General features: G+C 47.6%; 1 protein-coding gene across 5 annotated transcripts in view; it reads left to right on the forward strand.

Annotated features, from left to right (window-relative positions):
- Positions 1 to 15,618, forward strand: part of RFC2 (replication factor C subunit 2) — a 66,861-nt gene that overhangs the window by 20,156 nt on the left and 31,087 nt on the right. For 2 of the 5 annotated variants that reach the window (XM_073574856.1, XM_073574858.1), the window contains exons 3-5: positions 274 to 315; positions 400 to 506; positions 7,452 to 7,553. In XM_073574856.1, the coding sequence (XP_073430957.1) occupies positions 274 to 315; positions 400 to 506; positions 7,452 to 7,553 (251 nt within the window). Of the gene's footprint in view, positions 1 to 273; positions 317 to 399; positions 507 to 7,063; positions 7,089 to 7,451; positions 7,554 to 15,618 lie in introns of those variants that run through there. The other 3 variants (XR_012232019.1, XR_012232027.1, XM_073574863.1) reach the window with 2 other exon arrangements.

Genomic DNA, 15,618 nt, shown 5'->3' on the forward strand with positions numbered 1-15,618 from the left:
TATTTTAATGCATGCACTGTAGTGTACACATATTATTCGTTAGTAACGAATGAGATCATTAAAAAAAAGTCTGTTTTCTTCCAGAAACAATATTGCACCTTGTCTGTAAGTTGTTATGAATGGCGCTGATATGGAGTATCCCTGACTGCACACTTATTATATTGTCTTTTTGGATCTGACCTTCCATCATTTTTCATTACTGTTTCTACTTTGTCTATGACCTAGATTTAGAGAAATATTGCAGAACCACTCACTTGATGTCTTGCTTTGTAGGTATTTGCAAGAGAGGGAAACGTTCCGAATATCATCATCGCTGTAAGTAGATGCATTTTCATTCCTGGTTTAGAGTTTTAGAAATGTCTTTTCTGGTGACGTAATAGTCTTCTGTTCCATGTTCAGGGTCCTCCAGGAACTGGTAAAACAACAAGTATTTTATGTTTAGCTCGAGCACTTTTGGGTCCTGCACTTAAAGACGCTGTTCTGGAACTCAATGCCTCAAACGATCGGTGAGTGAAATATCTAAGTCTCTCCATAGACATAGGAGTATGAACATAATTCAGATAAGTGATTAAAGATTGTTGTTTGGTCTAACAGTACAAGCCTACCATCTTAATGTCTTGTTATAATGCAACATGTCTAGTCACATTGAAGTGACATTAACCCCTTGCCTCCACAGACAGTTTTAGTTTTTGCACTTTAAGGTTACCGCTGTTTAATTCAAGGGTCATAACCTTATAAACTTATTTTTTTTTGCATACCCATATCAAGGCTTGCTTTTTGTGAGAGCTTATAGTTTTGAATGAAACACACCATTTTACTATATGATGTACTGAAAAACAGGGGAAGAATTCCAAATGGGATGTAAAAAAATGGAACCCTGCCATTGCTTTTTGATCTTGTTTTTAAGGCATTCATTGTGTGGTGTAAATTACCTAGCAGTATGCTTCTCCAGGTCCATACAATTATAGCGATAACAAACTTTCATAAATCTTTCTTTTTTCATCTAAATGAGCAAAGTTTTGTTGAAGAAAAAAAAAAAAAATTTGTCGCCATTTTTCCTGGTCCTAACATTTTGAGCTGCGTGAAGAGTTTTTGCGTGGCAAGTTGCTGGTTTTATTGACACTAATTAGGGGTACATATTACGGTTTGTTTGCTTAGTATTGCATTTTCTTTTAGGGATATCTGGTGACCAAAAAACCCCTATTTCTGGCATTTTTGTTTTATCGCTTCATTGGGGGACACAGGTAACCATGGGTGTATGCTGCTGTCGCTAGGAGGCTGACACTATGCAAAAAAAGGTAATGGCTCCTTCTCAGCAGTATACACCCACTGACAGGCACGAAGCACCTCTGTTTAAGCTTGGTCCCAGATCCGCAGTTTTTCCTTTTCAGGTCACCTGTTGTGTTTTTATTAATCTTTTTCCTTTGTTTTGCAGATTCTTCATCTTCAGGGTAACGGGGTGTAATTTATCACCCTGTTTTCGCACACTTTGCGACTCAGATGGCAGTGTGGTGTGACCCACATCGCTTACTCTCAGACCCGCAGGTAGGATCTAAACCCATGTCACATTTAGGTGTGTTTCAGGATGATCCCCGGTGGCCGGTCCTTTTACTTTTTCCCTCCTCACCCCTCTCCTTGGAGAGAGCTGAGAGGAAGACTGTGGTCATGAGCGGTGGCCTCCCCCTTATTGTAAGGGATTGATGCCGTCTGGAGACGGTGCGGGAAGGAGGATCCCTGTTCCCAGCTACCCTCATTCACCCAAGGGCTCCTGATGCAATCCTCGTCGGTGAAGAGGACCGTGGACACCTTGCAGGTATGTATGGTCCCCTTCAGCCCCCCTCCCTCGCCGCCGCCCGCTCCCAACCCCGCCGCAGCGGTGCATGGAGACACGTCCCACGGGTTTCCCTGCCACTCACCACCATGCGTTTAAATCTCTTGCCCTTTTCGGGTCGCGCGCGTCTTTTCTTTTTTTCCTTCTTTTCCTTTTAATTCCTTTTTTCCTCTAGTGGAGCTCCCCCCCCCCCACTGGTACATGCCTCCCTGGCGATTCACCAATCTGAGGGGCACCCCTTTCCCTTCTTGATAGCTGGCTTTTCCTCCTGGCTGGACACGCCCCCTGACATGTCAGCCAGTCAGATTCTTGCTTTCCTTTTCACCAGCCGGCGTTCTTAGCTATGCACCCCGCTCTGCGCGTGTCTTTTCGGCGCCCTCCCTTCCTCCTATCGGAGCCCTCTCTCCCGACCGGGACACGCCTCCCGGCGATTAACCTATCAGGGGAACTTTCTGTTTGCGGCCGGCAATTAGATCCTCCTGGCTGCCCACGCCAATCACAGACAGACTTTTTGTTTTACCGGCCGGCAGCTTAGCCATGCCACAGACTTTTTGTTTTACCGGCCGGCAGCTTAGCCATGCCCACCGATCCACATCATGCCTGATGATTTCAGCGTTGCCATATGCCATCTTGGACCTTTTGCTTCTGCAGCTCCTGCGCCCGGTCTGAGACACTGCCTTTGCCTTCAGACTTCGCCTCATCTACCTGCGGGCATCTGACAAGGGGGACACAACTAACCTAACAGTCTTCGGCTGTCCATCACTGGCATCGGGTAGGCTCCGCCCTCTCCCCTTCCTGGCCCCTTTCCCCCTATATAGCCACTTTTCAGCGGTATCTCCAAGGCTCGACTTTGCCCAACTCTGCAGGGGCTTCTTGTCCTCCCTCTAAGCCCACTGTGATTCATTACCCTTGCACCTGCTGCAAAGGAAAGTGGACTTCAGGTTAGCCATCCCCTTTCTGCCCGTCCTGCAGTCCTTCCACCTTGTCTGCCCCGTAGGAGCACTCTAATGCCCGGGATGAGAGCACACCCATCCCTCCGGAGTGGGCTGTTGCCATGTCTCAGTCAGTCTCTGACCTGACTAAAGTATCGCAGTCCCTGGTCCAGGTCCTGGAACGTCTTCCACTTCTATCTGCGGCCACCAGTGCTCCGAACGCCCCTCAGGGTGATTCGCACGCACCTGACCTCGACTTTCTCAGGGACAGATTGGGTACAAGACCTAGGAAGTGGGCTCTCTCTAGCTCTTCATCCAGTTCCCCGGGTCAATGTGCATCATCTAGGATGCCTTCCTCTCCCCATGCCCCCTCCTCTGAGGCGGCTTTTGGGTCAGATGTGGAGTCCCAGTCTGATTCTGACCAGACCTCAAAAATGCAGGACATGGTAGATAGCCTTATTTTGGCCATTATCCAAACTATTAAACTAAAAGAGGAGGAGGTTCCCGTTCAGCAGCACTCCGTTTCCATCAAACGGGTAAAACGTCCTTCCTGGACCTTTCCCAATCACAGAGTTTGAAGCGACTATGGCCAAACATTGGGAACATCCTGAAAAGTGCTTCCCGGGAGGGAAGCAGCTAGACATCCTTTACCCCTTTAGCCCAGACCTTGTCGGTAAATGGGCAGAGTCCCCTAAGGTGGACCCGCCGGTTTCTCGCCTGTCTTCCAAGACAGTTCTGTCTCTCCCGGATGGTGCGTCTCTTAAGGACGCTACAGACTGGCAGATCAAGTCTTTGGCTAAATCGGCCTTTGAAGCGGCTGGTGCATCTCTCTGCCCCAGCTTCACTTCCACCTGGGTGGAAAAGTCCATCTCTGCCTGGGCCAAAATTCTCCGCCAGGGCATCCTGGTGGCAGCTCCTCCTGATGAGATGGCAGATTTGGCAGACCTGATTGCCCACGCTGGCAAATATCTTCTTGCTGCCTCTTTGGATGCAACCGGTTGTTCCGCCAGAGCAAACAGCAACATCATTGCTATATGCCGCATCCTCTGGTTGAAGGCGTGGAACGCAGACCCACCCTCAAAAAAGTCTCTCACTAGCCTGGCCTTTCAGGGTGCTAGGCTTTTCGGGTCCATACTGGATCAGATAATTTCAGACGCTACCAGGGGGGAAAAGTACCTCTCTTCCTCAGTCCAGGCCTAAACGTCCTTTTAATAGGAAAGGGCCTCTGCCTTTTTCGTTCCTTTCGACTCTTCTCTTCTTCAGGGACTTCCCAGCAGGACCGTTCTTGCGCCCCAAGGGAAAGGAAGAAGCCATCCTTCAAGCCTGCACCTCACTGGAGGTCAAAGAGTCGCTCCTTCAAGCCTTCCAGGTCCCAATCTCACAGGTTCTCTTCTAAGTGATGGGTCACCCCCACCAGGGAATCAGATCACGGCCCTTTCCTTCGGCCTGGCTTCTGCCCCGAGGATATTCACGAAGGTTATGGCAGCCGTCATGGCCATCCTTCGCTCCAAGGGGATTTTTATAATCCCTTACTTGGATGATCTTCTGATCAAGGGGTTGTCCTACCGAGACTGCGACCAGAGTCTTCAGATCACTCTGGACACTCTTGTCCATCTCGGCTGGATAATCAACAGAGAGACGTCCTCCCTGACCCCAGCTCAGCACCTGATGTTTGAGTATGAGGTTCGACACGGCCCGAACCCGTGTCTTCCTTCCTAAAGAGAAGTTTTCATCTCTATGCCAGATAATCCGCTCTCTTATGTCCTCTCCTCTTGCAGTCTTGCATGAGAGTTCTGGGGAAGATGCTTGCCTCTATGGAAGACGTGCCTTTTGCCCAGTTCCACATCCGTACCCTCTCAAGGAGAGGCAGTCCCTTACCTGGTGGACTCTATCCGCCTCAGTCCTGCGCGTGAGGTCCTTCCTCCCTCTCCAGTGGCAGGTCATCGCCACCGACGCCAGTCTCCCTGGTTGGGGAGTGGTCATCCTTTATCACACAGCGCAGGGCTGCTGGAACAATCAGGATGCCTCTCTCCCCAACAATCTTCTGGAGATCAGGCCTATCCTTCTCGCCCTTTTTCAATGGCAGTCCCTCCATGGAGGCAAGCCGGTCCGCATTCAATTGGACAGTGCCACGGCCGTGGCTTGCATAACTCGCCAAGGTGGACTCGCAGCAAGAAGGTTATGAAAGAGGTGACAAGGAACCTGCGTTGGGCGGCACGTCACGTCCCTGCCATATCAGCCGTTCACATTGGGGGGGGGTGGAAAACTGGGCCGCCGATTTTCTGAACAGTTGGGGTCTCGCATCGGGCGAGTGGTCTCTCAGTCCTGCCGTCTTCAACCAGATTTGCCAGCGATGGGGCTCCCCGGACGCTGATCTGATGGCGTCTCGCATGAATCACAAGGTCCCTCAGTTCGTAGCCAGGTCTCGGGATGCTCTGGTAATTCCATGGTCTCAATTCAGACTGCCTTATCTTTTTCCGCCTTTCCCCTTGATTCCGAGGGTCGTGAAAAAGATAAAGTCAGAAGGAATTCCCGTAATCCTGATAATTCTGGACTGGCCAAGACTGGCCTGGTACGTGGAGCTGGTGAACATTGTAATGGGCTAATGGACGCCCCCCTGGAGGCTTCCAGACAATCCAGATCTTCTCTCGCAAGGTGCCTCCTCTTCCATCAGAGTTCTCAGCCTGAGTTTAACAGCATGGCCATTGAGGCTGCAGTTCTGGGGGAGGCTGTTTTTTCTCACCAGGTCATCCAAACTATGATCAGGGCGAGAGAACCAGCATCCTCACGCATCTGCCACAGATATTGGAAGGCCTTCTTCCGGAGGTGTGAGGAGGAAAATTTGTTTCTGATGTCCTTTTTCCCTTCCTCCCATCCTTGGGGTTCTTCAAGCGGGTCTTGACTCGGGTCTATCGCTCAGTACTCGTAAAGGACAGGTTTCCGCTGTCATTTCTCTTGCAGAGAGATCTGGCTTCCTGCTCCCAGGTAAAGACCTTTCTTCAAGGTGTTGCCCACCTGGCACCACCTTATCGTCCTCCGATAGACCCATGGGAGCTTAACCTCGTTCTTGGCGCCCTCCAGCGCTCTCCCTTTGAGCCCATTCAAGATATTTTGTTTTCTCTCCTGTCATGAAAGGTTGTCTTCTTGGTCGCCATTACATCCATCAGGAGGGTTTCCAAATTAGGCCATGTGCACACATTGAGTATTTGGTGAGTTTCTTTACCTCAGTATTTATAAGCCAAAACCAGGAGTGGAAGAATCAGAGGAAAAGCATAATAGAAATATTTGCACCACTTCTGCATTTTTCACCCACTCCTGGTTTTGGCTTACAAATGCTGGGGTAAAAAAAACTCACCAAATACTGGATTTGTGCATGTTGCCTTAGGGGCATTATCCTGTCGTCCTCCGTTCCTAATCCTGCATCAAGACAAGGTAGTTCTCAGACCTGTTCCTTCCTTCCCAAAGTGGTTTCTTCTTTTCACATCAATGAAGACATTGTCCTTCCTTCTCTATGTCCCTCTCCTGTTCATCCCCTGGTGAAGTCCCTCCACAAGCTGGATTTGGTCAGAGGTATTTGAGTCTACCTCTCAAAGACTGCTTCCTTTTGTCAATCTGATGCCCTATTTGTCATCTCTGAAGGTCATCGTAAGGGGTTGCCAGCTTCTAAGTCCACTATTGCCTGTTGGATTCGTATTATTGGAGGCATACCCCGTTCAGGACAAACAGCCTCCTCCAGGGGTGAGGGCTCACTCAACCCAGGCTGTTGGCGTCTCCTGGGCTGTTCGTCACCAGACTTTGCAAGGCCACAACCTGATCGTCCTTACATACCTTTGTGAGGTTTTACAGGGTTCATACCCATGCTTCGTCTGATGCAGGCCTGGGTAGGAAGGTGCTGCAGGCAGCAATTAAGCACCGACCGACCCAAGTCCATTTTCTTTAAATGTTTTTGTTTTTTTCTATTTCCCACCCTTAGGACTGCTTTTGGATGTTGTCCCATGGTTACCGGTGTCCCCCAATGAAGTGATAAATAGGGATTTGTAGTACGCGCCGTAAAATCTTTCTTGGAGCCTTTATTGGGGGACACAGCACACTCCCTAACTGTTTGGGCATACGTGCCTTTGTTGCGTTGGTGCATAATTTGAATTTTGGTTGCTTCTCCTACTGCTTTAACACGGAGGTGCTTCGTGCCTGTCAGTGGGTATATACTGCTGAAGAGGAGCTATTTTCCTTTTTTTTGCATAGTGTCAGCCTCCTAGTGACAGCAGCGCATAACACCCATTGTTACCTGTGTCCCCCAATGAAGGCTTCAAGAAAGAGATTTTACGGTGAGTACCAAAAATCTTTTTTTTAAACTGTTACACAGTGTACCCTAAGTGTGAATTAATTTAGATAAAAGTATTAATTTGGATACAATGGACATTTCCGGACGCAGCAATACCAAATGCTATTTTTATTTTTTTTAATGGGGCAAAGATGAGGAATGATTTTTTTTCTAGTCCCTTTAGAGTACTTGAACCTATAATTGATCGCTTATGCTATGTACTGAAAAACACGGTTTTGCGTTATATTGTGAAAATCACGGTTTCCTTTTATGCATTTGGAGTTCTGATTCCACTTTTAATAGCTAACAACTTTTAATGCTGTTAGACTGTTTAGAAAATGCCTTAATTTGTTTTTTTTTTCTTTAGAGGCATTGATGTGGTGAGAAACAAAATTAAAATGTTTGCACAGCAAAAGGTTACGCTTCCAAAAGGTCGGCATAAAATTATCATACTGGATGAGGCTGACAGGTGCTTTTCTTACATTTTTTCCAATAAATCTGTATTTAGTTTGCAAAGCATGTTTGGTCGCTTGGGTCTCATGGACACACAAGGCTCACAGTCTGTATATAATGCTGCATAGGCTTCATCAAACTCTTCAAGTATGGATATATTAATATTCTTTTGGAGAATACCTTTCTGCAAACCTTTGCATACCAGTATCCGATGGGGTATTGTAGAGGTATAATGGCTCTCTATTGTAGTACTATTCAGTTAGGTTCTAACAATGAGTTTCTGATGAGTGTTTGTTGTTTATTTTAACCCCTTAATCCCCGGAACGTTTGTTTTTTTTTTTTGTTTTTTGCTCCCCTCCTTCCCTGAGCCATAAATTTATTTTTTATTTTTCCGTCAATATGGCCATGTGGGGGCTTATTTTTTGCGGGACGAGTTGTACTTTTGAACGAGACCATTGGTTTTACCATGTCATGTACTAGAAAACGTGAAAAAAAATTCCAAGTGCGGTGAAGTTGAAAAAAAAGTGCAATCACACACTTGTTTTTTGTTTGGCTTTTTGGCTAATTTCACTAAATGCTTAAACTGACCTGCCATTATGGTTCTCCAGGTCATTACGATTTCTAGGTTCTTTTTTTTTATCTAAGTGGTGAAATTTTTTTACAAACTTTGCGAAAAAAAAAAAAAATTGTGCCATTTTCCAAGATCCGTAGACTCGATTTATCCTTGATCGTGATCTCTGGTTGTGTGAGGGCTTATTTTTTGCATGCCGTGCTGTCATTTTAACACCATTTTGATGCAGATTGGATTTTTTTGATCACCTGTTATTGCATTTTAATGCAATGTGGCGACGGCCAAAAAAATGTAACTCTGGCATTTTGACGTTGTCACCATGCCATTTATTTTTATTTTTTTAACTTTTGGCGTGCTTCAGTAGTCTCCATGGGAGACTAGAAGCTGCCAAAACTTGATCGACTCTGCTACAGAGTCGATGGTCAGATTGTCTCTATGTAGTAGAATTGCTGACTTGCTATGAGCGCCGACCACTGGGTGGTGCTCACAGCAGTCCGACATTGACAACCATAGAGGTCTCCAGGAGACCTTGGGATGTTATGCCGACACACGAGTGACCCGGTGTGCATATTTCCAGCGCGATTGCCAGAAGCGCAATTTAAATGCCACTGTCAGCGTTTAGCAGTGGCATTTAACTAGTTAAGAGCCGTGGGTGGATCGCGATTCCACCCGCGGTAATTGCAGGCACATGTCAGCTGTTCAAAACAGCTGACATGTCCCGGGAAAGATGTGTGGCTCACCGCCGGAGCCCACATCAAAGGGAAGGGAGTCTGACGTAGTCGTAAATATTCGCCCAATATCGGAAAGGGGTTAACTCCCCAGAAAATACAAAAAGGGTGGGGGAACAAGAGGCGCAATAGTGCCCTATCACTAGTGACACTACGATGTGAGTGGTGTAATGCAGTTCCACTCACCTATTCCAGTTGTGTAACCCACAACTGGCTTGAAGACATAACACAGTATCAGCTGCTGCAGGACCTCCACCGACCACTCCAACGTGGAAAAACTGCCAGAAAATATGGGAAGCAAGGTGTGCCACAGTCCGCGCTGCTGAGTCCACAAAATCACCTGGGATGCAAGATGTTGTAACAAAGTACTTCTTTATTCCTTCCTACGCGTTTCGGCGCCCTTCCTGGCACCGAAACGCGTAGGGAGGAATAAAGAAGTACTTTGTTACAACATCTTGCATCCCAGGTGATTTTGTGGACTCAGCAGCGCGGACTGTGGCACACCTTGCTTCCCATATTTTCTGGCAACTCCCCAGAAAAGGCAGTGTCTAACAGTTCTAGGAAAGTGAATGGGATTTATGTAAATCTCATGTTCATTTATTTTTTTTTTTTTTGTAGCCTGACCTGCTGTGCGTTCTTGAAAACTGCATCTCTCTTGTGGGTGTGCTGAGTTTTATGTAAGGATTGCATTAGATGTGGAAAATCTGCAGGTTAAAAAAAGGAATATAATCCACATATGACTGTATCAATAAAGTTTTGTTCTTGCCAAATACTATGATGTATTAAAAAAGCCGTTTTATTTAAAACATGAAATGCTAAAAAAAGAACCTGCAGCGTCAAAAATGCGATAAAAATTCAAGTAAAAAGATTCAATGAAAATACAAAAAGTAATCTAATTTAGCTAATGGGTGCAGAAAATCTGCAAAATCAAAAACGCACCAAATACTCATCTTGAACTTAGTTTTATGGTTCTATACAAAATGTAAACCGAAGGCTATGTGCAGTAAAGCCTTATTTAAATGAGGTTTTCCACTTTCACAACACGTGGCGCACAGTCTGATTGCAGATATGGAAAACAAACACCAATAGTACTTGCCCTTTCTGGGTCAAGTGACGACTTAGGCCGGGGTCACACTGCGTTTAGGAAGTCCATTAAACGGACTGCATTACACCTCAGTATAACGCGGTGTAACGCAGTTCATTAACGCTGCCATTCAGCCCCATTGTCGGTCGCATCGCGACGCGTGCCGTAAAGCGGCACGCGTTCGCAATGTGCCGTCATTCAGTGACGGAGCCTCGGACGCGGGCTGCAGCGTCTGAGGCTCCGTCACTGCTAGCGCAGATAAATCATCTGTGCTAGCACAGATGATTCATCTGCGCTAGCGAGTATAGCATAATGCGATCGCGTTATGCTATACCGTTAACGCAGCCTGTCAATGCTATGCATTGAACGGGCTGCTTAACGTAATGTGAACCTAGCCTTACAGCTGCTGCTCTTTTCTTTGTATTGGTTGCAGAAGTGACTTCACCTCACCGCTGCAACTACTCACTGAGCTCAGCAACTTGTCCAGTCATTACAGAGCTGGGAGAGGAGGGCTTTAGTAGGTCCAGAATATTTTATGTGACAAATGCTGCTTCAATGATGATGTCCACTACTCGCACACCGCAGTACTCCTCTGCTGACGCTGTAATGGAAGTGAGGAGTTGTCATTGTGTTAACCCCTTTCCTACAATGGACGTAATATTCCGTCCATGTGACCTGGGACCTAAGTCCCATGGACGGAATATTACGTCATAGCGATCAGCGGCGCCCACATGGTGAGCGCCGCTGATCGCGGCCGGGTGTCAGCTGATTATCACAGCTGACACCCGGCACAATGTGTCAGGGGTGGTCATGGACCGCCCCCGACATGTTAATCCCTTCCACACCGCAATCAAACACGATTGCGGTGTACCATGGGTTAAAGGGAAGCATCGGCAGGGTGGGGGCTCTCTCCGTGCTTCCCTGAGCCCCCCACAGCAGCGCAATGTGCAGCGCTGCTGCGGGGGGCTCCATCCCTGCAGGTCCCCGAATCCAAGATGGCGACGGGGACCTTCGGGGGCCTGCAGGGAGCTGACTTCCTCAGTGCCTGCAGAGCGCAGGCATGAGGAAGTCTGCGTCTATGCCTGTGACAGATCGCTGGCTAAATGATCATGTTGGTGGAAAAAATACGATTTTTTTATTTTCACGCTCGGGCATTATAAACTTCTGTGAAGCACTGGGGGGTTCAAAGTGCTCACCACACATCTAGATAAGTTCCTTGGGGGGTCTAGTTTCCAAAATGGTGTCGTTTGTGGGGGGTTTCCGCTGTTTTGGTACATCAGGGGCTTTCCAAACTCAACATGGTGTCCAATCTCAATTCCAGCCAAAAACGTCAAATGGCGCTGCTTCCCTTACGAGCTCTGCCATGCGCCCAAATAGTCATTTACACCCACATATGGGGTAACAGCGTACTCAGGACAAATTGCACAATAGCTTTTAGGGTCCTGTTACCCTTGGAAAAATAAGAATTGATTGTGAAAAGATCATTTTACTCTTCGCCACGACAGCACCCACTGGAGGTATCGGATCCGCCCATTTGGAACAGGAAACCCTACAGGAAAGATAAAAGGGGCGGTCCGCCTTTCCTCCTCAGTTTTGGTTTCCTGTTCCAAATGGAGCAGGATCCTGCAGGATCTTACCTGGGCCATGCATCCGCCTGTGCGGTCTCCTCGGGAACGGCAGGGGCTGCGGTCCGGAGGCAGCGTCGGGGGAGACTCCGTTTGACGGCTCCCCCCTCGTCTGGTGGCATACTGGTAATGGCCGGGTCCGGGGAGGGCCGCCCGGTCTTACCAGGGAGCGCGCCGGTCTGGCATCCGGGAGATTTTCCCCCCCCCCCATTCCCATCGGTGGGGGTATAGCGTGGATGGTGAGGCCATGTGCGCGCGAGCCGCATGTGTGGTCAGCGGTGGCGCGGGAGCAGGCCGGCGCCCGACGCTCCCATACCCCGGAAGTAATGGTTGAACTTCCGGGGTAAGATGGCGATGACGCGGCGCATGCGCCCTGTGACAGGGCGACTTCCGGGGCAACGATACAGGTAAAACAGCGCTGCAGCGCTGCAACATTGGAATATGTCGTCCCCCGCAGAGTCGCAAACCCCAGCAGGGGATTCAGCTGGGGGCAACTCCACCAGGGACCGCAGCGCCAGGACGGAGACTGCCCGCAGGAGCGAGGCAGCAGAGACCCGATCCAAACCGTCTCAGCCATCTGAACCGGTATTAAGCTTCACTGGGTGAGTGTGCAAAGCATATGCTCTACCTATTAAGCTAACCTCCTCTCCTCCCCCCCCCCCCTCCCCCCTCTCTTTACCTTTGACCTCCCGTTTTAGTCAAAGAAAAAAGGAAAAACAAAACATAAAGAATGTGCATTATGTTCAGAGCCTCTCCCTGACTCCTACCCCAAAAAACTCTGCAAACAATGCATGAAAGAGACCAGGCAGGAGCCGACGATATCTTCTCAGGATATCCGAGCAATAATTAGGGAGGAAATACAAGCCATCAACCGCGCCAGCACTCCCGCAGAGTCCAGGCATAGAAAACAGGTTATTGTCAGTTCAGAGTCAGAGGAAGAACAGGAGTTAAACTCAGGCTCCGCATCCACGTCCTCATCATCATCCTCGGAGGCGGAAGGACGCGCATGTTTTCCTCTGGACAGCGTAGATAACCTGGTAAAAGCGGTTAGGAATACTATGGGGTGTGTAGAGGAAAGGGGAGCCCAGACCGCGCAGGACATTATGTTTGCGGGATTGGCGGAAAAAAAGAGGAGATCATTTCCAGTAATACCGGCAATTAAAGATCTCATCAAAAGGGAATGGGAAAAACACGACCAGAGGGGTTTTCTCCCATCCGCTTCAAAACGGAAGTACCCGTTCACTGATGAAGATCTATTAAAATGGTCTAAAGTACCAAAGGTGGACGCTGTCATATCCTCCACTTCCAAACAAACCTCGATCCCGGTTGAGGACGCAGGTTTGTTAGCAGACCCGTTGGACCGAAAGGCTGAATCCTCGCTCAAAAGGTCCTGGGAGTCCACCACCGGGGTATTCAAACCCGCAATAGCCAGCACATGTACTGCTAGGTCAATGCTGGTATGGCTAGATCAATTAGACCAGCAGATTGAGCAAAGAGTGTCAAGGGAGAAACTGCGTGCAGCCATCCCGTTGATAAGAGGTGCAGCTGCCTTTATGGCAGACGCTTCAGCGGACACCCTAAGACTTGCAGCAAGGTCGGCAGCCCTGGTGAATAACGCCAGACGCGCGCTTTGGATAAAAAGCTGGAAAGGGGATGCACAATCAAAATCCAAAATTAGTGCAACCCCATGCGAGGGTGAGTTCCTCTTCGGAAAAGCCTTAGACGAAATTCTCGCCAAGGCAAAAGAAAGGAAAAAGGCCTTCAGTGATTCTCCCATTCCGTTTTATAGGAAAACCTTTAAGAGACGGCCATTCGGGAGAAGAAGGCAATCGGACAGAACGAGATGGGCCACGAAAGACGAAAAGCAGAAGGGTACCATCTTCAGAGGGCCAACATATAGGAGAGAAAAAAATTAAAAGTTTAGACCCACCGGTTGGGGGTAGATTAAAATTTTTTTTTACCAAATGGGAACGAATTACGTTAAACCCATGGATTTTGAATATAATCAAGGAAGGAATAAAGATTGAATTCCTCCGAATCCCCTATGAGTTCTTTGTTATAACTCGCCTTAATTCCTCACTTCAGCAAAAGGCTCTCGAAGACGAGATTCGAGTCCTGCTAGCTAAAAAAGTTTTAGTTGACGTCCCTGAGGAACAACAGGGTAGAGGTTTTTACTCTCCCCTGTTTTTGGTGTCTAAACCAGACGGTACATTTAGAACCATTATTAATTTAAAGAAACTAAATTCATTTATAAAAAATTATAAGTTCAAAATGGAATCGATTAGATCCACTATAAAGCTTCTTTTCCCAAATTGCGTAATGGCAGGGATTGATTTAAAAGATGCTTATTATCATCTCCCTATACACAACAGATTCCAGAAATACCTAAGAGTCGCAGTGGAAGTCGAGGGCAGGATTCGTCATTTCCAATACGCGGCCATGCCCTTCGGGCTTTCCACGGCACCAAGAATATTTACCAAGGTGATGGCAGATGTGATGGCCTACCTTCGCCAAAAAGACACACTAATTGTACCATATCTAGACGACTTCCTAGTAATTGGGAATTCAGTCAAACAATGTACTGAACGCGTGACTGACGCAGTCTCCTCTTTTCAGAGCCTTGGCTGGATCATCAATATCCAAAAGTCCAGACTCGATCCGCAATCTCTCCAGACATTTCTAGGATTTCAACTAGATTCCTTGACCCAGAGATGTCTACTACCCCAGGTAAAAATCATCCTCACAAAACAAAAAATACAAGCAGCTATAGATAAACCACGTGTATCCTTGAGACAAGCAATGTCACTATTAGGATCACTAAATTCTTGCACCCCAGCAGTCCGGTGGGCCCAGTACCATGTCCGTATACTACAACACCAGATCCTCCAGGAGGATAAGCGGCATAGTGGTCGTTTACAGAGCAAAATAACCCTGTCACAAGAAGTTTTGACTTCCCTAGAGTGGTGGTTAGACGATGACCATTTAGGTTCAGGAGTTCCATGGGTTATAGTTCCATCCTGTATTGTAACCACCGATGCCAGTCCCCAGGGCTGGGGAGCCCACATGGAGAATGGGTTTTATCAGGGAAAGTGGAGTAAAGAGGAATGTGATTACTCATCTAATCTAAAAGAACTGACTGCAGTGTTCTATGCTCTATACAACTTCCTTCCGCAGCTCCAACAGAAGCATGTAAGGATCCTGTCGGACAATACTACCACAGTGGCATATATAAACAGACAAGGAGGAACTCGATCAGAGACTCTGATGTCTTCAGCGGCAAAAATTTTAAACTTAGCAGAAAACTATTTGTTGTCCCTCTCGGCCCTTCATATAAGAGGCGAGATCAATCAAAAGGCAGACTTCCTAAGCCGTCACACTCTACGACAAGGAGAGTGGTGCCTCAATCGGAAGGTCTTCAGGGACATAGTAGCCGCATGGGGACAACCCGAGGTGGATCTTTTTGCCACAAGGGAGAACAGGCAGATAAAAACCTTTGCCTCCCTATCTCCGTCAGATCACCCAAACATACTGGACGCCTTTCTAGTTCCATGGAATTTCAGCCTAGCGTATGCGTTCCCTCCATTGAACCTCCTACCTCAAGTAATTCGGAAGATCAGAGACGACAAAGCAAGAATAATCTTAATAGCACCGTTCTGGCCAAAAAGACCGTGGTTTTCGTGGCTGCAGATTATGTCGATAACAGATCCTTGGGTCCTTCCGACTGCCAATCTACTCTCCCAAGGCCCCTTTTTCCACCCTCAAGTGCTCAGCTTGCACTTGACGGCGTGGAATTTGAGAGGCAGTTATTGAGGACAAGAGGATTCTCGGAGTCCTTAATTGCTACACTACTACAAAGTAGAAAACAGTCCACGACCCAGATTTACATTAGAATATGGAAAAAATTTCTTCAATTCCATACAGTACCTCATACAACAGAAGTTCCGATAATCCCAATCTTGGAATTTCTGCAGAAGGGGAAAGACTTAGGCTTAGCAGTAAATACACTGAAAGTACAAATATCGGCATTAGGAGCACTATATGGCCATAATATAGCAGGCAACAAATGGATAACT

Source organism: Dendrobates tinctorius, unplaced genomic scaffold, assembly GCF_039654945.1.
Source record: "Dendrobates tinctorius isolate UK_male_01 unplaced genomic scaffold, ASM3965494v1 ptg000007l, whole genome shotgun sequence".
Taxonomy (NCBI): Eukaryota; Metazoa; Chordata; class Amphibia; order Anura; family Dendrobatidae; genus Dendrobates; species Dendrobates tinctorius.